Genomic DNA, 24,960 nt, shown 5'->3' with positions numbered 1-24,960 from the left:
TGATAATAATCCAATCAAAACAGGCCCGACTATTATTGGACATGCTGGCAAACGTGGTAATGACCAGAGATTACCTCTATTGCCCAGTGTGTGCGGCTATCTTCAGACTGCACTGATAGGGCCCCCAGTCAGAAAAGAAGTGGTCCGGCAGCTTGGCTCCAGGGGCCAAATGGCAAGATCTCTTCCAATATGTCCACCTATGTGTGTCGCTAAATCCGACACTGATCGAGTTGTCATTGGCAGGAAGTGCACCACGGGGCAAGCAATTACGCTCTGCAGTATCAAATACACACAAGGTCTGCAAAATTAGCATTGGTGATGGCTTCACTCATAATTATTTATTGCAGCATGGATAGCAAACATCTCCTCTCTGTCACTTTCTCACTGGTCGTGTCCAGCTCATCTTCCATGCAGTCTCAGGGAATAGTATGGTTTTAAGGCGTTCCCCACTTCTCTATATTCACATATAAACAAAGAATTACCCTGCACTTTACTGTACGGATTCGTATTAGTCAGAAACATTCTACAAATGCCAGGTGTGATGTAAACCACCTATTAGCAGTGTCACTTCTTCCAGACTTCTTTACATATGACAAGGAATGAAGCCACTCCTCACATAACGTATCATTCTTCCATGATGCCTGGACCTTCTATTGAGTGGAATGTAATTAACAGAGATGAGGCTATGCAGTGATGTCCTAAAATCCTCACTTATATTTGCCTTCACCTCTAAACAAAGATGTCAGTACCGTATTAGCCAGACATACGCGCAGGTACACATCGCACAAGGCCTCCGCTGCACTGTGAGGTTCATTGAATTTCCCCTACAAGGTTCCTCTAACTTAATAGCAGCTGTACTCTCTAGGTATCAGTAAAACAGAGCCAGATATTACTCCTCCCAATGAGGTGGTGGTTAATTGTGTAGATATTCAAAACCAGGTCAGTAACAAGGATTGAATTTCTAGAATGAATTTCTAGAATGATAGGACAATAAACATTGTTTTGTGGTTACTCTTTTAAAATTCTAAATATTCAAAATATTTTAATAATGACAGTTTGAAAGGACAAGGTTTATGAAACTTCATTGCTTAAATACATTTGTTCTTTTTAGATTTATATATTCAAGCAGAAAGCAGTCATGATAAAATTATTAGTAGTTGTTACTTACGCATAAGATGAAAGATTCCGTCACAGGCACTGATGTGAGACAGAAAAGCGTTCCCCAAACCTTGGCCCGCACTGGCTCCCTTGACAAGGCCGGCTATGTCCACCACATTCAGAAATGCTGGGACTTTGCTTTAGAATAAATAAACAGCAATGTTATACCAATCTGTCTCATTAAGTCTCTGCAGGAAATGTATAATTCATCAGTAATATATAGTCTTGAGAATTACTCTGATAAACCTTTAATTATAGTGTACTGTATTGTTATGCAAGGATGATAGGACCTTATAAAAATCACATTGTAATGTCTTGTAGGTTACAAACCAGAAAAATATCACTAAGTTAAGCAAAATGTAAGTGTCAAGGTGGAAATCTTATGACAAGGGACATATCACATCATCATATCATAAAACTGCTTAGTCACCCGATTTATTTACTGGGCAAGTTTTCCCTGTGTGAGTTTGGATATATATTTCCAAGGAAATATTGAATTTAGATGCAGAAATTATTAACCCCTATGCTAATATACATGGGCCATTCACAAATATATAATTGAAAACACATACAAATAGCCATACAAATAGCCTGCGCATATTAATATAGGGATCAATTACTCATATGCTTGCCACAAAATCCTCCTAGTGCATTCTCTTGGGTGTGTGAATCAGTGATCGCACAGTAACAATGAGCAAGGGTTTGGAATGTTTGCACTGGTTCTGACGAATAATTTTTCCACTCATGTAGGACTGAAACAATAAAAACCCTCATACCTTGCTGGCTTGTGATATTGACACAGAAAATCATATCGCTCATCTGGGATGGGTACCCTGCTCTCATTTGGATTTATGGTGCAAAATGGAAAGTTTTCTGCCGCCGCCTGGCTCTTCGTCAACACATTAAAGAAAGTTGATTTCCTGTTACAGTAAAGAGAAGGTGTGGGGGGAATTCATTTTATTAGCTTTCAGGGAAATCCTGTACAGCACGGGCTCATATTAAAAAGGATTAACATCAAATAACGATTATTGCACACTTTCCCTCACCTTTCAAAAATGATGCATATGAAAGGAAACGATTTCTGAAAACTGTGAAGTACCAGCACTCCCAATAACCAAAATAAGGGTCCGCAATAAACTCCAGCACCGCTTACATTCTCTCAAGTTCTAATCAAACACCTCATAACATCCACATTGCTGCATTGTTTATAAATAAATAACCAGCTATGTAGCATGAAGAAAATGGCCATCTGCACCCCAGCTAGTATTTGCAATTGCAAACATGTTACAAGGTTCGATAGAAGTGAGATAGGGTTTAGTAAGGAAAAGCCCACCCTCATTTACATCCTGGCTGCCCAAGGCTTACATCCACCAATCTGATTTCAGTATACGGAGATTAGAAATCCGGCACTTAGGGGAGGTGGGTCTATACCATTATTCTGAGAATGGGCGGGGATCTTACCTATAAAAAGGGAGATAAACATAGAGGCTTGTCTAGTCACAAGCATACGGCTGAGATGCCGACAAAAACATGGGGGTATATTTACTAAACTGCAGCTTTGGAAAAAGCGGGGATGTTGCCTATAGTAACCAGTTTCTAGTATTTCATTTATTTAGTACATTCTACAAAATGACAGCTACAATCTGATTGGTTGCCTGTAGCAACCAATCAGATTCTAGTTCTCATTTTGTAGAATGTACTAAAAAAATGACAGCTAGAACCTGATTGGTTGCTATAGGCAACATCTCCACTTTTTCAAAGCTGCAGTTTAGTAAATATACCCCAAGATCTCTGATGCCAAAGATGTGAAAGCCTGTCTGCACTGAACCTGGACATACATTTTTTTCCTTAATAACTCCCTTTGACAGGAAAACAAATTGGCAGAGCTTGGATGTAATTCCCATGCCACATGTAGTACTTACAGTGCAGACACAGAAAAAAAAATCTCTATTGGCAAACCAAACCTATCCATCTACCTCACAATCACATCCACATTCAGAGCCTACCACCACGATAACAATCATAATATCTGCTCCCTATTTGTGGATTATTTTCACACATGTAAATATAGATGGCAGATAACCATTATTGGTCTCTATGCGCGTTCATCTTCAGGTCACCCAAGGTGTCCAGCCACTCGTTCCGCACAACAAATGGCAGGACCCGTAATAAATTGGTACCCAAAGTGGCACTAGCTCCGAGGCCAAGCCGGCTTCACTGTCCTTGTTGACTGACCTGGGCAACTACTTAATGCCACTTGCTGGATCTGCAAAAAAAAGTCCGGTGCACTCTTGTCTCATCATTCGCAGCACTGGAAAGAGTGGAATAAATTACACCTACCAAACCAAACTATCACCAAAAATGGCATTATCAAGTGATTTTCACGGTTGCTTGCATATGCAAGGAAATAAGACCCATTTGGCGGTACGAAGAAGCAGTAAGAAGTAAATGAGTTATGGTATAACGGAACCCATGTCTGGAACATATTTATACTCTATTTAGAAAAGATAGAGTAGGGGAAAAAAAAAAGGATGCCAAGTTGCTTTAAATGTAAAGAATTAGATAAAACCCACTTTCAGGGCTCTGCAGATAGGATAAAATAAATTTGCTAACGCTAAAAACTTGTGACATTTGTTTTTTTAAATAGGGAATTGATAGAACACCATGACAATATGAAGAATAGGATAGATCATTAAGTGGAAATCACTGAACAGTGATTTAAATATTATGGGAGATTTCAATATACCAGATGTGGACAGGAATCTGCCAATTGTTAAATCAGCCAGTAGTAGTGACATCTTGGATTGACTACATGGGACATCTCTCAAGCAATTAAAGTCCCAGTAGATGCGTATGCATAAATGCTGGTTTTTAAATATGCGCATTGAAATCAATACACAATAGCTAGAACGAGAAAACATTCCCATGTTATGACTAATATGCATCTGACGATGCAATGGAATATAAAACACAGGTTATTAAATTTGTGTCCTTGTAAAAGTAGGATTTCGGCATATGTCATAGCAGAAATATAAAAACATGGACATATCGCTTTAAATATGCGCATTAACACATTCAAATGTTCTTCACGCAAATTTATAACACCATTATTATTTTTTGTTCACGAATATTGAATCATACATCAGTCTCTGCCCCATGAGCTTACAGTCTAATTTCCCTATCCCATGACCAGATGTGCACTCACACACGGGTTCCTTTTGTCAGAAGCCATTTTACTTGCTAGCATATTTTTGGACTGTGGAAGGAGACTTAAGCACCCAGGGAGAGCATACAACCTCCACACAGACAAATGACCTGGTTGAAATGGAATTCAGGGCCCCCGCCAGCTAACTACTGTGCCACCATGTGGGTCACCATAAATTAGGCTACATAAGCCATGTTTGATGAACATGTGAAAGAGCTCAAATTTAGGGAAATCAACATGCAAGAAAACAATGCTAGTTTTAATTTCTCACAAATGGAAATGTATGATCAAATGTGTCTGTAGGACAGAACTTGACCCTAAGTCTCTCTCAAATTACCGTTCCATCTTTCAGCTCCCGTGCCCCTCCAAGCTTCTAGAGAGACTTGCCTACACTTGCTTCACACGCTTTCTTTCCACAAACAACCTGTTGGATCCTCTTCAGTCTGGCTTTCGTTCTCAACACTCCACAGAGACTGCATTGACTAAGGTTGTCAATGATCTGATCACCGCTAAAACTAAACGCCATTACTCTCTCCTAATTCTCCTGGATCTCTCAGCTGCATTTGAAACCGTTGACCACTCTCTTCGCATACAAACGCTGCAATCCCTAGGTGTTCAAGACACTGTTCTATCCTTGTTCTCATCCTACCTTTTTAATCGCTCTTTCACTGTTAATTTCTCTAGGGCCACCTCTGCTCCGCTTCCTTTATCAGTTGCAGTACCGCAAGGCTCAGTCCTAGGTCCTCTGCTGTTCTCTATCTATACCGCTTCTCTTGTAAATCTAATAAGTTTCTTTGGATTTCAGTATCATCTCTATGGGGACGATACCCAAATTTAGCTATCCTCTCCCGATATCTCGACATCTGTGTTGTCCCGTTTAACCGACTGTCTTTCTGCCATATCATCTTGGATGTCCTCTCGCCAACTCAAACTTAATCTTTCTAAAACAGAGTTAATAATATTTCCACCCACCAACAACGGCATACCTGACATTTCTATCTCTGTTGATAACATGACCATAAATCCCACCCCACAAGCTCGCTGCCTAGGTGTAATCCTTGACTCACACCTATCCTTTGTTCCCCACATTGACTCTATATCTAAATCATGTTATACACATCTAAAGAACATTTCCAGAATTTGCACATATCTCACACAAGACACTGCAAAAACCTTAATTCATGCACTTATCTCCCGCATTGACTATTGCAATTCCCTCCTTACTGGTCTTCCCCAAAACAGACTCAAACCCTTACAATCTATTTTGCACGCTGCGGCAAAATTGATTTTCCTTGCAAATCGTTCTTCCTCTGTTGAATCACTCTGTATGTCTCTACACTGGTTGCCCGTTTTCTACCGAATCCAATATAAAATACTTTTACTAACCTACAAGGCCATCAACAAAGCTGCACCAACATACATCTCCTCTCGTCTCAAAATATCTCCCAACTCGGCAACTCTGTTCTGCACAAGATCTGCGTTTCTCATCCACCCTCATTACATCCTCCCATTCCCGGTTCCAGGACTTTTTTCGGGCTGCACCCACTCTATGGAATTCTCTCCCTCGCACAGTAAGACTCTCCTCTGGTCTACAAACTTTCAAGCATTCTCTGAAAACCTACCTCTTCAGACAAGCTTATAATATTCCTCAACCACCCTCTTAACCTCACTACCTTACCCTATTACCACCCATTACACAATTTCACACAAGACAACTACCCCCTGACCAACATTGTTGTGCGACAGAATCATTTAGCCTATGAGATTTTTTTACCTTTGCAGCCTGGCTGAGCCGAAATGCAAAATGTAGACTTAGCCTTATGTGTCAAACTCCCATTGTCCCATAGATTGTAAGCTTGCGAGCAGGGCCTTCTCATCTCTTTGTCTGTTTCACCCAGTTTGTTTATTAGTTTACTATGTTTGTCCCCAATTGTAAAGCGCTACGGAATATGTTGGCGCTGTATAAATAAATGATGATGATAGTGCCACTGTGCAGTGTAATTTAATATACAGGCAGCAGTAAACCAGAGCAGCACCAAAACAAGATTTTAGAAAGGCTGATTTTAGGTAAATGAGAAATCACTTATGTAATCTCTAACAGAGTTACAGGAGGAGTGCAGGAACAGAAAGCCAGCATGGCTCTCCATGGAGCTGGCAGTTATTATAAAAGTACTAAGAAAACAGCCGGGTGGAACACCCAGGAAATAGGTGCTGGGGAGAACACTGGCTAGATTAAAAAGACACAGTAGAAACACGCTAAATAGAAATATCAAAGGTAAAACTAAAGAACTGAAGAAGGGGTTAGATATGTTGAAGTAGACAAAGGAATTGCAATGAGAATTTGAGATAATTAATACGGTTAATGTAATTTCCCTGAGATACTCTATGGCAGCCTTAACAAATGGGTTATCTCCCTAGTCAGGTGAGCAGACAGGGAAAAACCGCCACATATAAACAGACAATACAGGTGGGAAAGAATATTGGGTTGCCATGTAGTATCTCTAGGAAGTGAAATTAACAGTAATAATTCTCTCCTGTCCTTAACAAGCAGGATATGCCCAAGAAATTCATGAACAACAGGACGGGCTCAAGCAAAAGTAACACGGACAGTGCAGAGTGAAAAATACAATTTAATTGAATGACTTCTTGAAGGATTTTCTTCCCCAAAGTGAGCATCGGCAGAAGATAAAGGTCTGGTAAAGATGTGAATCGATGACCACCCGGCTGCTCTGCAGAGATTGTCCGCTGAGGTGAGGCCTCTGTAGAATTTGCGAACCTCAGGTCCGTCACTCTTCTAAACCTGTGCAATAAACTCTCTGATCCATCTTGCGAGAGTATGTTTGGATGGACCACGCCTTTGTTGACATCGTACAGGAAGACCAAATAACTGAGTTTTTCCAAGTAATTTTGTTCTGGTGATGCAGTGTATGTAGTATTAGTATTTCCTTCTTAGTTTGAGGGAAGAGATGGGAATATGATCTCCCGATTTACATGAAAAGTGGAAACTACCATGGGTAGGAAAGTAGGATTAGTTGTTAACACCACCTTGTCCATATAGATATTCAGAAGTGGCTACTAACACCATCGGGCATGTAATTCAACCACTTGTCGAGCAGATGTGACTGGTACCAAAAACAACACCTTATGTGTAACACACTTGAGGAAGAGCTCTTATGGCTCAAAATGATTAGAAATTAAAGCATCCATGACTACATCGAGATCCCAAGGTGCCACAAAAAAAGGATTAATAAAAGAACAAAATATCTTTAAATCTTGAATAAAGATAAAATAAAAAAAATAAGATCCTCCAACACTAATCTAGTGTCCAGAAAAACAGTAGGCACAGATACATGAACCTTTAGAGGAGTGATGGTAAGGCTCATGTTGCAGCCATTGTGAAAAAAAATCAATATATGGATTGCTCATAGAAGTAGGATTCTCCAATTTGGACTTGCACCAGAGAATAAATCTCCTTCAATCCTTTTATAAGTAATCTGCCATAATTGCTATTTAATATTGCATATTTATAAGGGAAATGCCAGGTTAGTGCTTTTCCTGTGTAGGTATTTTTGAGCCAGGGTTGAGGTTGGCAATCCTCTTCTTTAACCTTTGCTATTAATCCTTTTTCATGGAGTCGCTATTAAGTGGGATTATTGTTCTAGTGACTGGTTATTTGTCTTTTTGTAAACAAAGGAAGAGTTGTTTTCTAGCTTGAAGAAGTCCTTCAATCACCTTGTCAGAGTCTCCCTTATTTCTCAACTGTGACCACTTAATCTCTACGCCATTAAAAAGAGGTCGTCCGGATTTGGACGCAGAGCTGGTCCCTGGTGCAGTAGACTTTAATCTACTAAACTATTGTCTTTGTCAACCACGCAGTCTTCTGCCCTCATCTCCAGAATGTTTGTGTGCGAATGCTTTTTGCTTTGTAGCTATGTGAGGAACCCAGGTGAAGGGTACCTCATATGCCACTTTGCCCATGGGAGCTACTCCACTTTTCTTGAGAGCAGCCATGCAAAGTATTAGTACATTGATGAAAGTCCTTGGAGATGCATTGCGTGGAGGATGGACTTCACTGGTCCCATACTATCTTGAGTGGCAAGTGCCTAAATCTCTACATAACTTGATTCAGTCCCCTACAGAACTCATTGGAGGTTGAGCCTTAACAGTTATTCAAATAGCTTCGGACGGAGAAGCCGTCTAACAGTACTGGCACCATTCTGCCTAGAATACTGCTTTCAGGCCTATAGCTCTGTGCTTCACTGATAGGGAAACCTCTTGTTCTCTGCTACTGAGGAAAATGAAAAATATTTGACCCTGGTAATCTTTTGAATTACTGAATCAAGTTCATCACTAAACAGAAGAGTGCTTTCAAAAGGAAGCAAGGCCAAAAACGATTCTTTGCTTGTGGGTCTGCCACCAAAGGACGCAGCCAGAGAGCTCTAGTAGCGATCACAGACTAAGCCAAACTTCTGATAGAAAGGGTCATTTTGAAATGATTATTCCTGACACTCCCGTGTCTTGAACCTTAGGTACACACCAGACTTGAACACTGTACCCAAGGAAATGTGAAGTGTCTTGAAAAAGCTTTTCATTTTTCTATACATAGTGTCTTTCAACAGGCCTCCAACCTCTAATGAAATAGTGGTCCTAGGAGGAGCTGGTGCATCCTCAATACTTATGGTTCTGTTTGAGAAGAACAGTTACATCTTAAAGGTTAAATAATCTTTGATTTTCTCCAATTTCCCTTGACTCACTGTCAGATGACTCCAGGGAGAAGAGGGAAGGACGAACCTTTTTGGGACCTTGCCTGAAATGGGTGCTTTTCAGCTTTTTGGAGGGTCAACTCAGGCTCCATAACAGCAGAATATTCCACAAAAAAAGTACTCTTGCAGGAAACAGTAAAGTCTGGTTTCCCATGTTGTTTTAGGCCACAGACGAGCCTAGGAACTCTGAACAGGAAGTGATGTCACATCTATGACCTCTGAACTGAAACAGGTGTCATGCACCAAAGAAAATGACATGCACCTCAAATCCTGATGGTGCATTGCGGAAACCTACCAGGACCAGCAGGAAAAAAGTAGGTCCCCAATATAGAAAAAAAAACCCTCAAACTACTACACTATACTTATAGTACACCCTGCTTACTCAGAGACAGGAAAAAGATACCAAGAAAATGAGGAGTCACATTATAGCCCTTCTTTTTCCTGTCTCTGCTCAGTTCACTAGGGATTCAACCCATTCATTATGGCTGCCATGGAGTTGATAAAACGATAACAGGTACTATAGTTATACTGTTTTAATAGAAAAAAAAATTGAAGCAATAAAAAAATAACTTCATTACTGCAGTATTGCTCGACTTTGCTACACAGTGTTCCAGAAAAAGACAAAATGGGGGGATGCAACAGAGATGAAGGGAAGCTATGGGTAGAGAAGTTGGCAGACCTAATGTTTCACAAGCAATGGTGTCTAAGGTGATGTCAGCATGGAACACTGATGGGAAACAGTCATCGGCAAACAACAACAGTGGATACAATCTCACACTCCAGGATCACTTCATTAATTGAAGGTGCAAGGCAGTCAAGCAACTGCAGATCAACTTACTGCAAGTTTCAAACTGTGGTGCAAGCAGCCAGCTCTACCCAAAACAATTTGGCAGGAACCCCACAGAGGATATCATAGTCAGGTTGCAGTGCACAGTCATCACACTTGACAATGATTATTTCAGTGGTACAAAGATACAGGCAATGGACTACCTAGTAGTAGTAAAAAAAAAAACAAAAAAAAAAAACTGCTGTCTTAGACAGCTGTCCCAGTTTGCCTAATGCTAGAGACACCCACACAGGTAGAAAAGAGGAATTTTCTATATTTCAATTAATTATGGTCAGTGTCTATAACCACAGGCCAAGATAATTTCCAAGAGCAAAGTAGCAACAGAGTCTAAAAAAAATAAAATAAAAAAATATATTACTAGCTTTTAGCTTTTCAAAGACATTTCTATTATACTTACTTGCTTCTTAACCTTTTCACTGCCATGAACAGTGTTCCCCCCAGCACCTATTTCCCTGGTGCTCCACCCGGCTGTTTTTACTTGCCACTCGGCTCTTGGAGCCCAACAGAGTCCTATTATAATAGAATAAACCATTGTTTCTCCTATTAGAACAATCACTATGTGAGCACTACAGCCAGCAGTGTGTGTTAGACCACTGACCACCAGTCTGACCAGTCCTGGCAGGTGTGGGCAATAACCTCCAACATTTCTCAATAATATTGCAAAATATTACAACTGTCCCCACCAGGCTACTTCTTAATGCCACCCGGCTGGCAACATTTTCTGGGGAGAACACTGATGAATGATCCCACTCTTAGGAGATCATTGGCATGGATTCTTCATTGACCGACAACCACATCCACAGAATCCTCCTGTTGCTACTCTGACACATGGGGAAAGTGATCTCATAGAGAACGCTATCCTAATGCTTCACAATGGCACACAGGTTAAATGCAGGAAGCATGTATAATTTGATCTCCATCGCTCCCAGCACGAGACAGGTCATTTAAATCTAGTAAGATAGTTAGTTCTAGTGTTAGTGCTTGTAAACACTAGACATTAAAATATATGGCATTGCAAGCTACCTAGCTATACTGGATAAAGTATACCAAACAGAAACATTGCTATTTATTTCTTAATTTTACAAATTGCTGAGCTGTCAGTCACTGTTATGGCAAATAAATCTTTTACTTATAAAAATGCTTGTTGAGAAACGGTGCAGTGACTTAATTGTTCACTACTGCTAGGACCTTTAACATGTGCTTGAAAATAAATGGTGCAAGTTAATTAAACTATAACATAAATAATGATCTAATCTGTGGTGTTTATATGTTAACACATGAATAGTTGTCGTAGAAACAAAAACAAAAAAAACCTATCTTCGTTAAACATAAAAATAGCAAAGCCATATAAATTAACTGGCACCAAATTAGCAGTGCCTAAAAACCTTTGCACCTACTCAACTGAAGGCAAGGTATACTTAGCAGCAATTTAAATTAGAGACATTTACAATGAACTGGTTCGTTGTTCTACTACATCACCTGCAATTATGTAACAACAACGTGGTGCAAAATAATCAACATTCTACTTGGCAAAATTCCCAGAACATAAATAATGCAGCTGTGGTTGTGGTTAAAGCAGAAAATTAAATAGCCAATGTGCACAAATATGATACAGACTATATAGAAGCACCCTAAACACATACACTATATGGACAAAAGTATTTGCCCACACCTGTTAATTATTGAGGTGTTTCAATCAGACCTGTTGCCAGATGTGTATAACATCCAGCACCTAGCCATGCAGTCTCCATTTGCAAATAGTTGTAATACAAAATGGGTCATTCTGAAGAGCTCAGTGATTTCAAGCGTGGTACTGTGATAGGACGCCAGCTTTGCAATAAGACGGTTCGTGAAATTTCATCCCTGCTGGATATTCCACAGTCAACTGTAAATGATATTATTAGAAAGTAGAAGCATTTAGGAACAGCAGCAACTCAGCCACGAAGCGGAAAACTGCGTAAAATCACAGAGCAGGGTCAACGACTGCTAAGGCGCATGGTGTGTAAAAGTCGCCAACGCTCTGCTGATTCCATAGCTGAAGAGTTCCAAATGTCCACTGGCATTAATGTAAGTACAAAAACTGTGTGGCGGGAGCTTAATGGAATGGGTTTCTATGGCCAAGCAGCTGCATGCAAACCTCACATCACCAAGACCAATGCCAAGTGTCGGATGGAGTGGTGTAAAGCCCACTGACACTGGACTGTGGAGCAGTGGAAATGTATTCTGTGGAGTGACAAATCACGCGTCTATGTTTGGCAGTTAGATGAGCAAGTCTGGGTTTGGTGGATGCCAGGAGAACTTTACCTGCCTGACTGCATTATGCCAACTGTGAAGTTTGTTGGATGAGGGATAACGGTATGGGGCTGTTTTTCAGGGTTTGGGCTGGGCCCTTTATCTCCAGTGAAGTACAATCTTAATGCTTCAACATACCAAGTCATTTTGGACAATGCTATGCTTCCAACTTTGTGGCAACAGTTTGGGGAAGGAACTTTTCTATTCCAACATGACTGTGCTCCAGTGCACAAAGCAAGAACTACAAAGACATGGTTTGATGAGTTCTGTGTGGAAGAACTTGACTGTCCCGCACAGAGCCCTGACCTCAATCCTATCAAACACCTTTGGGATGAACTGGAACGGAGATTGTGAACAGGCCTTCTTGTGCAACATCAGTGCCTGACCTCATAAATGCTCTACAGAATGAATGGGCACAAATTCCCACAGAAACACTCCAACATCTTGTGGAAATCCTCCCAAGAAGAGTGGAAGCTGTTATCGCTGCTAAAGGGAAACCAACTCCATATTAAAGTATATGTATTTGAATACAATGTCATTACAGTCCCTTTTGATGTAATGGTCAAGCGACCAAATACTTTTGTCCATATAGTGTACATCACACAGATGATAGACCCCTTGCTGACATATGTACAGCTCAGTAGGTGACGAGCCGAGTCAGGGGAGGGCTGCCAAATTTTAGCCTGCCGGGGCAAGACTGTACTCAGCAGCTTATTAGGAACATTTTAAAGGAAAAAAAAAAATGCAGGTGGCCCAGTGACCTAGTCCACAGTAGCCGACTATGGGACCAGCCAGTTGGGCAGATGCCCCCCTGCCTCCCAGCCCAGCCTGCCCCCAAGCCGAGTACATACCAAAATTTAACTTGGAATAACTGATCTCTACAGTATATTTACAATCTATATACACTACATTCATACATAATCTGCCTATCAAAAGAATGTTGAGAAAGTGTTGAGATTATAGAACACAAATCAGTAAGCGCTACCAAATTTCCTATATCAAGTGCCGTCTTGCACATACTATTTAATTATAGGTTTAAGGACTCAGGATCAGTGCACTGCTGTCCCCTTCTATCATTCAGAGGGACACAAGCATAGTTCTCTGGACAAGAGTACAGTCAGGATCTATCTAAAGGAGTATGCAAGCGTCTAATGGTACTCAAGTACCTATATGTGAGTATAATTTGTCACTCGCATTTCTATTTATTAATCTATCCTCTACAAGAACTCCTCTTTAATTTGTTTTATGTAATGAAAGGTATGTTGCATAACACAGAATTTAATATGCAACAACTGAACTAAAAGAAAAATGTAAATCCTGTAAGCCCCAGAACTAATTTACCATTGAAACGTGAATAGAAACAAGATTTACTCACCCTACATTTGGAAGTCCAACTATGCCTATCTTCAAAGAGGTCCCAAATCTTCCAATAATTGGGTGCTGTTTTGGTCCATCGTCAGCCTTCTTGGGTGGCATCTAAAATTTTTAGGAAATACTGTTCATTCTCCGAGAATGTCAGTTACTATTAATAAAGTGGAAATTAATAAGTTTATACCTTTTTTGGAGCCATTATCACATTGCTTTAAAGGTTGACAAAATCTATGTTAAAGAGTAGATATTAAAGCATTTCTTTCAGCTAAATAAATAACATTTTAACACTACTGAAGTCTTAAAAACTAAACTATGAGCTACAGCAGCAGACATCCAAGAGGCTAATAATAACAGAGTGGCAGAGTGGGGAGCTACTGTAAATAAGCTGAGCACTCACTTTCTAAACTTTACATCTGACACCATCAATATGGGCAACTGACAGCATCAACTTTGGCAAGCAGCCAAGCTGTAATGGTCACCAAGAAATCTGCTACCATCCTGTATTGTGCACCACGGCAACGAACAGGAAAAAGGAAACGTCACCCGTACAATTAAAAACAGTTTCAATTCCGAGGGTGAAGGACAATTGCAAAACTTTTTTTTTTTTTTTTTTCTATATGCAGTTTGAAAGATGTTTTACTTACAGTTGTAACTTCTCTGTTGCACCCTGTGACTGTTGTTCCTGATGCTTTACACCACTGGTGCCCAACCGGCAGCCCGCGGGCATGACAGCGGCCAGGGAGCTTCAGTAGAAAAGTGTAGTTTTAATTATATATTTTTTTTATGTAATTTATTATTTTTTTTCTTTTGCTCCATATACCATGAGGAGGCAGAGGGAAGTGCCCACATTTATTTTACATTGTATTGGATATGCCCCTGGCATTTTCTAGTTGCCTGCTGGCGCCACCCTCACTTCACATGACATGGTACAAAAGTGAGTGCTGCTTTGGCCAACAGATCATCTGCAATGAGAAGCGGGAGATGGCAGCTGTGTTGAGAACTACTGTAATGTCCACATTACTACATATGACCACTTGCTTATTCCTGAGCACTAGCTAGTATTTTATTTAACGCCATATTTTTAATAGTAATGGCCGTTCCTGTTACTACTGCCTCATTATAAGGTACTTCTTCTACAAGTGCCGTTTTATTGGACGTTACTATAACTGGTGGCTTTTTCATAGACATTACTTTTACTACTGGCATATTATTGGGTACTACAACTGCTAGCATTTTTCAGAGCATTATTTCTGATGGTGGCATTTCATTAGGCATTATTTATAAATGCAGTACAGAGACACAGTGGTTAGTTGGGTCAATGACTGTGGTTCTGACCTTGTCCCCTGTGTGAAGTTTGTATGTTCTCCCTGTGTTTGTATGGGTGTCCACCCACAGTCCAAAAACAATTTATTGGCCGCTGACAAAAATGGACATGAGCTCCAGACATGAACTGATGCGAGTGCTGAATTATCCTCTGTACACTGTTGCATAATACGCTGGCGCTACATAAATAATTACTACAGTGCTATTACTGATAGAATATTACTGAGCACCACATATTACTGGGCATCACTCATACTGCTAGCATATTATTAGACACTACTACTGCAGGCATTATATTGAGCATTACTACTAACAACTACATTTTACTAGGAATTGAGCTTCTATCATTACTAATGGTAACTGTATTTTAATAACGGTATATTACCGAGAACATATACTACTGCTTTACATATTACTGGGCATCCATGCTGCTGCTGGCATACTTAGTGCTGGTGGTACATAAGCCCCCTAGTGAAATCCTTAGTGCTGGCAGCTCACAGTAACAGCCAGGGTTCCACTGCACCCTAATAGCGGTCTGGAATCAATTGCAGGTGAAATATTAATAAATTGTATTGTTGCTAATTTATTTGCTAACCTAACAAGTTAGGTTCAAGGTTACATGCAGCCTTTTGAAGGAGTTGGGTGCCACATAAAAGGTCCTCAAAATCTAGCAGGTTGTCCATCACAATACTAGCCAAAACACACAGAGTACGGCTATTCCCTTCAGCAATGGTGTTTAGAGTGAAGCCTAACCTCAGCAGCTTTTATGCTGTGTGGTGCATTTCATATGTGAACAAAACCCTCTTTGACATATGTGATAACTTTTATTGCACATGCAGAGGGAGTGCTCATTATAATACAGGCAGAATATACCAGGCATGAAAAGTGATTCCAGCCCAGACCACCAAAGATGCCCAACTGTGCTCTAATACCATATATAGTACAGCAACAGCAGTTATGCCCAAACACCTTACATATCCCACAATGCCATCTGTAGTACAGCATCAGGTATGTCAATGATCCCTTCTGGCATAACATCACAGTAATTTATGTTGTTGCTGCAGTCTGTCTAAGGAAGCAGATGCTAATACCAGTATTATCTCATTGAAGGGTGGACAAATACAGAATCAGTGACTGACATATCTGCTAATGGGAGGTTGTGCAGTAGCTGAGGGTTTGAAATACATCCCTGAGAGAAGTTCATTTAATTTCTAGGAGATCAGGGGCTGCTGGCTGGGTGAGCAGCCTCAGTCTGCACACTGCACATGTGGACATGACTGCTGCAGCTGTGGTGAGTGCAGGGATAAAGGAGGCAGGCAGTCTGCACCCGGATCCTGCCAGCTCACCTCAGGTCCAAAATACGGCTCTCTCCCGGGAAGGTGTCGGTAAGCAGCGGGTGCAGCAGGGCCTCACGGATCTCCCAGTCACGTTCAGCAGCCGGCGTCCCAGAGACGGAAGGGGCGGAATCGCTGGAGTGACGTGCACACAACACAGCTACCCCATTAGCAGGCGGTGCGGGGTGAGAGGTCACTGTGCAAGATGTCTGCAGAGAGCTGAGCATGCTGCTTCCTTACCTCCACCCATAGTGACATGTGTGCACCATGACACTGGCCCAGCTCACTCACACTGCAGGCTGACCCTCCTTTACTTAAATCCCATACTATAGCTTTGGAGGGGCCCACCTCCCAAGTTTTGTTTAGTTCTCCCTGAGTTCCAAGGACAGAATTAGGTTTTAGAGATTTGCCCCCGGAAATGTCCCAGTCTTTCAACACTGAACAACTGTACAGTACAGTTATCCCTATTCTGTATGTTAAGGGCAAGTATCATCATTTATTCTGTGCGCTTATTCAGTTGATATTTATTGAGTACTTTTAAATGCAAAACTGCATTATAGCCAGATTTACTAAAGACAGTGACACTTATCTCCCACAATTTTTGTTTTAAAATTCGGGACACTGTGTGCTGTTGCAAAGGTGTGTGCAAGAGAAGTGGGCGTAGTCTCACTATAAAGGGGGGACTCAGACCCCTTCCAAAATAAACAAAAACCTTCAATTCCGGTACACATGGCATTTTAGGGTTATTGGTCAGTGAGATATACGCCCTAGTTGTCCCCAAACTAGACAAAAGTCGTGAAATAGGGATAGTTTGGAGGTATGGTGATAGGAAATTGTAGTTCGTAAAGATTTAGAAAGTCTGCACTTGAATTACTGGCTCAGCTAAAAGGTTTTCCAGAAAATTGTTCTAAAATGTTAGCAACTCTGCCTCATATCCACTATAGGCTGACTCTTGCACCATGGGGCAGACATTCCTTATCATTTCTTGTGACTGACATGACTACACTTTACTTGACTTCTTTTCATATCTCACCTTTGGAAGATGCGAAGGTGAGGTAAGAAAAGAGGAGGTTGCCATAATGTAGTGTTCTCGTGGTTTACATTATTGCTGCAAGTCCCTTTGTGTTTGGTAAGCACGTTTCTGGGTATACACATATAAATTATGTAGATACAAGTACATTTACAGAGGAGAAGGTCTTAACAAAGCTCTCAAAACTGAAAGTGGATAAATCAATGGGGCCAGATGGGATACATCCAAGGATACCTAAAGAGCTAAAGGGGTGCTGGTAACACCATTAACATAATTATTCAATCAGTCACTAGCTACAGGAGTAATTCCAGAGGATTGGCAAAAAACAAATGTAGTCCCACTGCACAAAAGTGGAAGCAAGAAAGAGGCAGCAACTACAGACCAGTGACCCTTACATCAGTAGTAGGGAAATTGATCGAAACACTCTTAAAAGAAAGAATTGTAGAATATCTCAAATCCAGTAACTTACAGGATCCCAAACAGTATGGATTTACTGGGGGGAGATCATGTCAAACAAATCTTAATGATTTTTTTAACTGGGTGACTAAAGTAGCAGATCAAGGGGGGCCATAGATGTAGCTTATCTAGATTTTAGTAAAGCTTTTGACACTGTCCCACATCGCAGACTGTTAAATAAGCTTAGTATTGGATTCTAGATGGTTGGTTGCAGGATAGAAAACAGAAATATAGTAAATGGAGTACATGCACAGGAGGGAAAGGTTAACAGTGGAGTACCCCAAGGATCTGTACTTGGATCAGTGTGGACATACCAGGAGGGGTAAAACACATGATTAATGATCTAGGTAGACTAGTGGAGTGGTAACAGTTTAATGCCAAAAAAATGCAAAATCATGCACTTGAGTCTCAAAAATCCAAAGCCTAGATATAGTATTAATGGCATAATAATGGAAACTACTAAAGAGGAATGGGATCTAGGAGTCACTATTTCAGGTGATTAAAAGGCAGGTAAGCAATGTAACAAAGCAATGAGGAAGACAAGTCAGATGCTTGGTTGCATAGGGAGAGGAATCATTAGCAAAAATAAATAAGTAATAATGCCACTGTATAGGTCATTGGTATGGCCTCATCTAGAATACTGTGTTCAGTTCTGAAGGCCATATCTCCAGAAGGATACAAATACATTAGAGACTGTACAAAGAAGGGCAACTAAAATGGTGCATGGTCTACAGCACAAAACTTATCTGGAAAGACTCAAAGATCTTAATATATATATAGTTTAGAGCAGAGAAGGGAAAAGAGGGGACATGATAGAAACTTTCAAATATATCAAGGGTTTGAGCAAGGTACATGAGGGAAACATTCTTCAAAGCAAGAGAAGTACTAAAGCTCGAGGATATGCACTGAAACTGGAGGGAAGTTGGTTCAGAGGAAATTTGAGGATAAACTACTTCACAGTGTTAGGAACCCCTCCAGCCGGCACAACACAACCCGGAGTCTACTCTGCCAATCAGGTGTTCACTGGAGCCCCTGATGGTGGGGACAGACTGTGCTGCAGACTGACAGAGGGTCGTGAAGTGTGTACCGGCTGGGGAGAACCCAGGCAAGCGGAGTGAGGTCCACGCAGAGATCAAGGGCCGGCAGCAGGTTGCAAGTCCAGTTAACAAGCCGGGGTCAAGGGTCACAGGCAAACAGGAGAAACGGTAAACAGACCAAAGGTCAGGGTCACGGGATACACAAGCAAAGTCCAAATCCAAGCGATGGGTCATACACGAGAGATCAGCAGAATTACAATACACAGGAACAGGAACAAGCAGGTCAGCAGACTGTGAGACAGAAGCTATAACCGGCAATGAGGTAGCAGACCTCATTGCCTTAAATAGTGAGCACAGCCAATCAGAACCTGGCTCTGATAGTTCCCAGCCCCCCTGCACCTAATTTCATTAGCCCGCAGGCTATTAACTTTACTGAGCGCATGCGCCCGGCTTCTCACTGCCGGGACGCAGCGCTGAAGCGTCCATCCGTTGCCCCGGCAACGGCCGGGTCATGGGCAGAAATGACGTCCCCGTCGCCATAGCGACGGCCGGGACGCAGGTAAGAGTCGCGGCGGCTGGGCACCGCCGCGGCTCGTAACACACAGAAAGGGTAGTGTATAAGTGGAATAGCTTCCCATCAGAGGCGGTAGAGGCTAATACAGTAGAGCAGTTTAAACATGTTTGGGATATCCTTATACATAATAAATGATCAAATAGGGTTTAAGGTACCATTGGTGAATAAAAAATGGGCAGACTAGATGGGCCAAGCGGTTCTTATTTGCCGTCAAATTCTATGTTTCTAATGCCTGCTCACCCAGGAGTTCGGTAGTAGGCAAATAAGAATACACCAAAGGTTTGAAGCTCCCCGTTATATCCAGTAGTTCTTATATCTGTAGTTTTAGTTTTTTTAAGGTAATTCACACATATATTTGTACCTTTTAATAACTATTAATTGTTTTATACTCTCACAAGAATCTGCGTCCTGGGCTTGGGTCAGTGCAATGTGCAATACAGTTTGAATTACTCACGTCCAATCTTTCATTGGAAAAGGCCAAGGTGGCGTACATCAACTCTTTACAGGACATAAGGCCTCACCCCTTTGGGAATGCAACGTCCCGTTGCCTCATAACAGCAATCTGTTTTTGGAGACCTTTCAGAAGGTTTTTGTTGAGCCTGGTCAGACATTTTCTGCAGCTGTGGACATACTGTGCGTTCAACAAGGGCCAAAATCGGTTGGTCAATATGTGGTGCAGTTTTGTACGCTCTGGTTCCCAAAGATACATGTCTGAAGAAACTTCTCTGTCTCAGAAGTTTTGCTATTCATCCTCATTCTCATTCACCTGCTGTTCTTCCTCAGTATGCAGCTTTTTAGGATGTGTTTAGTAAAGAACAATCTGAAGAACTTCCTTCCAAAGACTGTTGGATTGTACCTTCGATCTGCTCCCTGTAAAATTGCCTCGTCATGTTTGAGTGTATCCTCTCTCTGAATCTGAGACTCAAGCCATGACAGACTACATTAAAAAGAGCCTTCAGAAAGGTGGTTTTTTTTTTACAATCTTCACCTGTATTGACTATAGAGGACTTAATTCATCCTTATCGTGTATATGATATGTAATCTGTTCCATCTGGGCAATAAACCAAATATAGGAGCGTAAGGCTGCCATAGTGGGGGGCTCAGCTTGTTTCCATTACTTAGCTACTAGGCATCAAGCAGCAGCAAGGATATGGGAAGCTAATTTCGCAGACTGCCTATCATTATCAGTCAGGGGACAGCAGAGAAGAAAGGACCATGGGTCTTTCCAGATGGGACATGGAAGAAGGGAGGAGAGGAGGACCCTAACTCGCTCCCAAAAGGAGGAGATCTTAGGACAGGTCCACCATATATGTAGAAAGTATCCCATCTGGCCACAAGCTCGCCAACATAATGGAGAGCTAGAGGGAAACATTTAAGTAAGTTTGTCGGGGGTATAGTACCAAAAGGGAAAGTTCAGAAAGGGGGACTCTAACTGGAAGGGTCTGAAAATAATAGAGGAGCTTAGGAAGGAGGTTCATCTTGACAGAAATGATCCTGCCCAACCACGTGATAATCAATGAACGCCAGGAGAAAAGTTCTGACTTGATTTTAGCAAAAAGGCCCGGATAGTTCTCCCGATACAGGGAGTCGTAGGAGTCAGTAATAAAAATACCTAAGTATTTGATTTTTGTTTTTTGCCACCGAAAATTGAAACGGAAGGTGAGTGTCAGATCCTCCCATATGGAAATATTAAGTAGAAGGGCTTCTGGCTTAGCAATATTAATCTTATAACCAGAAAGGCGCCTATAATGGTGTAAAATGTTAAAAAGTCTGGGGAGCGACTTCCCAGGCTGCTGGAGAGTCAGAAGGACATCATCCACAAAGAGAGAAAGTTTACTCTCCATATCCCCCGTGCGCACACCATGTATATCAGGAAAGGCTCGGATAGAAGCAGCAAGAGGCTCTATAACAAGGGCAAAGATGAGAGAGGAAATAGGACAACTTTGGCGAGTACCGTTGGAGATGGTAATAAGGTCAGATGGAGAGCTGTTGATCATAACTCTCGCAGAGGGTCGAGAATACAAGGCTTGAATACCAGTATTAGGCTACCTGAGATTCCAAACGCCGACAAGGCTTGGGACATAAAACTCCAGGAGATCCTGTCAAAAGCCTTCTCGGCGTCAAGAGAGAGAATAATAGCCGAAGCCTTCCTGGTATTAATGATATGATTCAGATCCACGGTTCTCCTGGTGTTATCTCTGGACAAAGCTGACCTGATCGTACTCAGTTTTAATTTCTAATGCATTAATAAACATCTGTGTTGCGCCACTGCCATGTTTTTTTCACAAGCAGAGTGTGGGTCTCTGAACAAGAGGAGCTTATGCTGGACATTTCTGTGGGCTTTACATTTATAGGAATAATCTTTCGTGAGTTAACTATACAAATACATCCTATTGGACGGTCAAAGCAGATGAATAATTCAAAGTCAATGATTATGTTATTATCAAAGGGTACGTTATTAAACTGCAGGAAGTGTGTATTGCCTATTTTCTATTTTGTCTAAGAAGAACTCCATTATTTACTTACCTTTCTATGACCTTCTTTGCTCCTTCCCTTCTGTCTTCTTCTCTTCAGTCTTTTCTTCTTCTCATCCTCTTCTGTCGGTGTGTTGCTCCTCTCTGAACCGCTGCTCACTGAGTGTCAAGACGTGATGACGTTATGCCCGATATTCAGTGTGAACAGAGCAGAGGCGAGGGGGAGGATGGCGCTGCGCCGCATACAGGATTGTTTTTGGGGGGGGGTTTCAGTTTTGAGGTTTTTTTGTGCCGGCAGACAAAAGGGCATAGCAGGCAGAGGGGAGCGCCCCTCAGTTTTGGCGCACCCCCGCCTTGCTTCCCCTCTTTCCGCATGCTGCCGGCCCTATACACAGACCCCAAAAATCATCAGAATGCTCAGTGTCTAAATCCTCGCCAAACGCGCTTGTTGCAGTTTTTCTCCAGGATCTTTGCATCAACTTTCTCCCATGAGAAAGGAATAAGAAAGCCAACACTCTTTCCCATGCTTTTGAAATTAAGAATTCTGAGAATGTAAATCATCCCATTTTGAATCTTAAGACTCTCCATCTTGCAGCATCAGATACCACCACCTTGTAAAACTTTTGCGCCCAAGAATCTTCATAATAAACTTGTCTTCTGGGCCCAACCTCCCGTTCTGCTGGCCACGCTGGAGTTAAGACCTTACCACTTATTAGAAGAAACTATTGGTGCTCTACACTTTGTAAGGAATGTAAAGAATTTGTGACCATCTCTAAAGCCTGTGCTCAGCACAAAACTCCTTGACATGCTATTCAAGTGACCTTTCTCCTCTACTTACCATTCTCATTCTAACGGTCAATCTCAATAAAGATGAGGAAACATACATAAGAATGTATTAATCAGCCAACCAAGACCTATTACCATAGCAGAATTTGCCTATAATAACTATTTTCATGAAACCTACACTTACACTCCACTTTTCAACATGTATTTATGTCATCCCATCTTTCCTACCTTTAAACTTCCAGCTTCTGAGTTAACTACAGGTTGATGACATTTTTCATAAATTTTCAAGAATTTGGTTTTCAGTCAAGAAGAGTCTTGTAGCATCTTCACGTTATAAATTATTTTCTGATAAGAAAAGTTGACTAGTTCCAACGTTATCCACTCTCAATATATTCGACTGAGTCTTTCAAGTATGAAGTTTGCTCCAAGATATATTGGACCCTTTAAAATTTTGCAAGTTATCAATCCAGTGTCTTTCAGATTGCAACTACCCTCTACCTTGCATATCACTAACGTGTTCCATGTCTCACTCCTGATACATCTTATGATCTATCAATACTCCTCTAAGTCTAGTGCACATCCTGCAGTGGATGCACTTGATGTATTTGAGATGAAGAAAATTTTGGACTCCTCCATCTCCAATGGGAAACTTCAATTCCTAATCGATTGGAATAGATATGGGCCTGAAGAACACTATTGGGTAAAAGCTGAGGATATTCATGCCCCTTGCTAGTTACAAGAATTCCATCATAAATTTCCTCTTAAACCATTGCGAAAGTGTTCAGAGCCAACTATTTAAATGGGGGTTAATGTCACATGCTGGACTACCCTGGGTGTGGTGTCTTTTTTGCAACTTTGCCATGATGGACATGCTTCACTATGGGCACACCTCTGTCTCCAGGTTCTCAGACCGCTCAAACATGAGATCTAATCTACCATATTGATTGGGCCTCTTATGACCTAGTTATACTTGTAACAATGTCAAATAGAAATTTATGTGAAGGTCTTGGGATGAATGTAGTGAGCAGTTGAGAGAGTCCTTTGAGATGGGGTTTCAATATGTAGGATTGGGAAAAACTTTAGATGGCTTTATACTTAACACTTTCAATGTTGATCTTAGAGGTAGAAGTAGCTAGTGCCAGAATTGACAGCTGAAGTTGTGAGTTGGATTGGTGACTAAGCCTAGCAACAACATTCATAGTGGACTGCAATTTGTCATTAAGGCCAATTTAAACGGAGTTAATCAAATATATAATAAGTGCCTGAACTAAGACACTGTTGGCATCATGTCAGAAGGGGGCATGTTTTGGAGACTTTGCATAATTGAAATCAGCAGTCAATAATTATATTGAGTTGAGATTTATTCCAAAAAGCAAGAGAACAAAGTTTGATTATGTTGGTAACAGAGGCAAAACAATTGGGAACACAAGGAGCACGAGATGTATCCAGTTCCATTTTGGATACGTTCATAGGAGAGTTTGAATATCGTCAGTGTAGAACTTGAATCCATAGTAGTTTATCATTTTACCAAGTGATCTGGTGTAGATTGGGACCTAGGACCTATGTGTTAGACACTAAAGTAGGAAGAAAACTGGAAGAGTCATGGAGCCCAAGAGAATGGAGAGATTTTGATGTGCAGAGGGTCGTTGTCTGTGGACTTTGCAATGAACAAATCATAATTTTCTATGAATATTTTGCAGATTGTTACTTTGCTCAGCCCTCTGCACTTAAACAAATTGCAATTTCCAAATGTCCTATCTACAGAACTCTAATACAGTCTTACAGGAATTTGCAATTCTGCATGTTTCGGAGTAAAAATATTTAGATCAGCACATAGCCAGTGTTACGGACTTTCTGAGATCTATGCTGCCATAGCCAATCTTCTGCAGACCAAGGGTATTCTGTCTGCTGCTACCTAATCCAGGTAAGACAGGTGGTAGTGACCTACTGTTAGGTTGCTGAAGTTAGGAGTTGGGCTGCCGTGCTGAAAGGATGGTTAAGGGTAGGGATGGACTTTACCTATGTCGATCCAACAGTGTGTAGTGGAAATTAAAGGAACCAACTGCAATTGCTCAGGAGAAAGTATATGTAACCTGCATTTTCATCAATAAAACTGCTTATTTAATTTATTGTGCTTAGTACAAACATCTATCCACATCATAGTCCTTTCAATAAAAGGTTCATTTAAAAAAATATTTTCACTGTAATAGTAACAAATAAAAACTAGTATTTTACATGCTTTCAGAAATAAGACACAATGTTCAAGCAGGGGCGGATCTAGAAATTTTTTCTACACTGGGCGATGTGGGG

At 41.1% G+C, this 24,960-nt stretch overlaps 1 protein-coding gene across 3 annotated transcripts in view; it reads right to left on the bottom strand.

The window, feature by feature from the left end:
* The window catches only part of OLA1 (Obg like ATPase 1), a 144,037-nt gene extending 127,603 nt beyond the window's left edge, over positions 1–16,434 (bottom strand). The window contains exons 1-5 of one of the 3 annotated variants that reach the window (XM_075180612.1): positions 16,306–16,434; positions 14,281–14,379; positions 13,641–13,741; positions 1,935–2,078; positions 1,169–1,296 (exon numbers count right to left, since the gene is read on the bottom strand). In XM_075180612.1, the coding sequence (XP_075036713.1) occupies positions 1,169–1,296; positions 1,935–2,078; positions 13,641–13,741 (373 nt within the window). In that variant the 5' untranslated portion in view covers positions 14,281–14,379; positions 16,306–16,434. Of the gene's footprint in view, positions 1–1,168; positions 1,297–1,934; positions 2,079–13,640; positions 13,742–13,820; positions 13,937–14,280; positions 14,380–16,305 lie in introns of those variants that run through there. The other 2 variants (XM_075180611.1, XM_075180610.1) reach the window with 2 other exon arrangements.
* Between the last annotated feature and the right edge of the window lie 8,526 nt (positions 16,435–24,960).

Source organism: Mixophyes fleayi, chromosome 7, assembly GCF_038048845.1.
Source record: "Mixophyes fleayi isolate aMixFle1 chromosome 7, aMixFle1.hap1, whole genome shotgun sequence".
NCBI classification, from domain to species: domain Eukaryota; kingdom Metazoa; phylum Chordata; class Amphibia; order Anura; family Limnodynastidae; genus Mixophyes; species Mixophyes fleayi.
The sequence above is the reverse complement of the archived record's forward strand: the minus strand, read 5'-3'. Positions and strand labels throughout refer to the sequence as shown.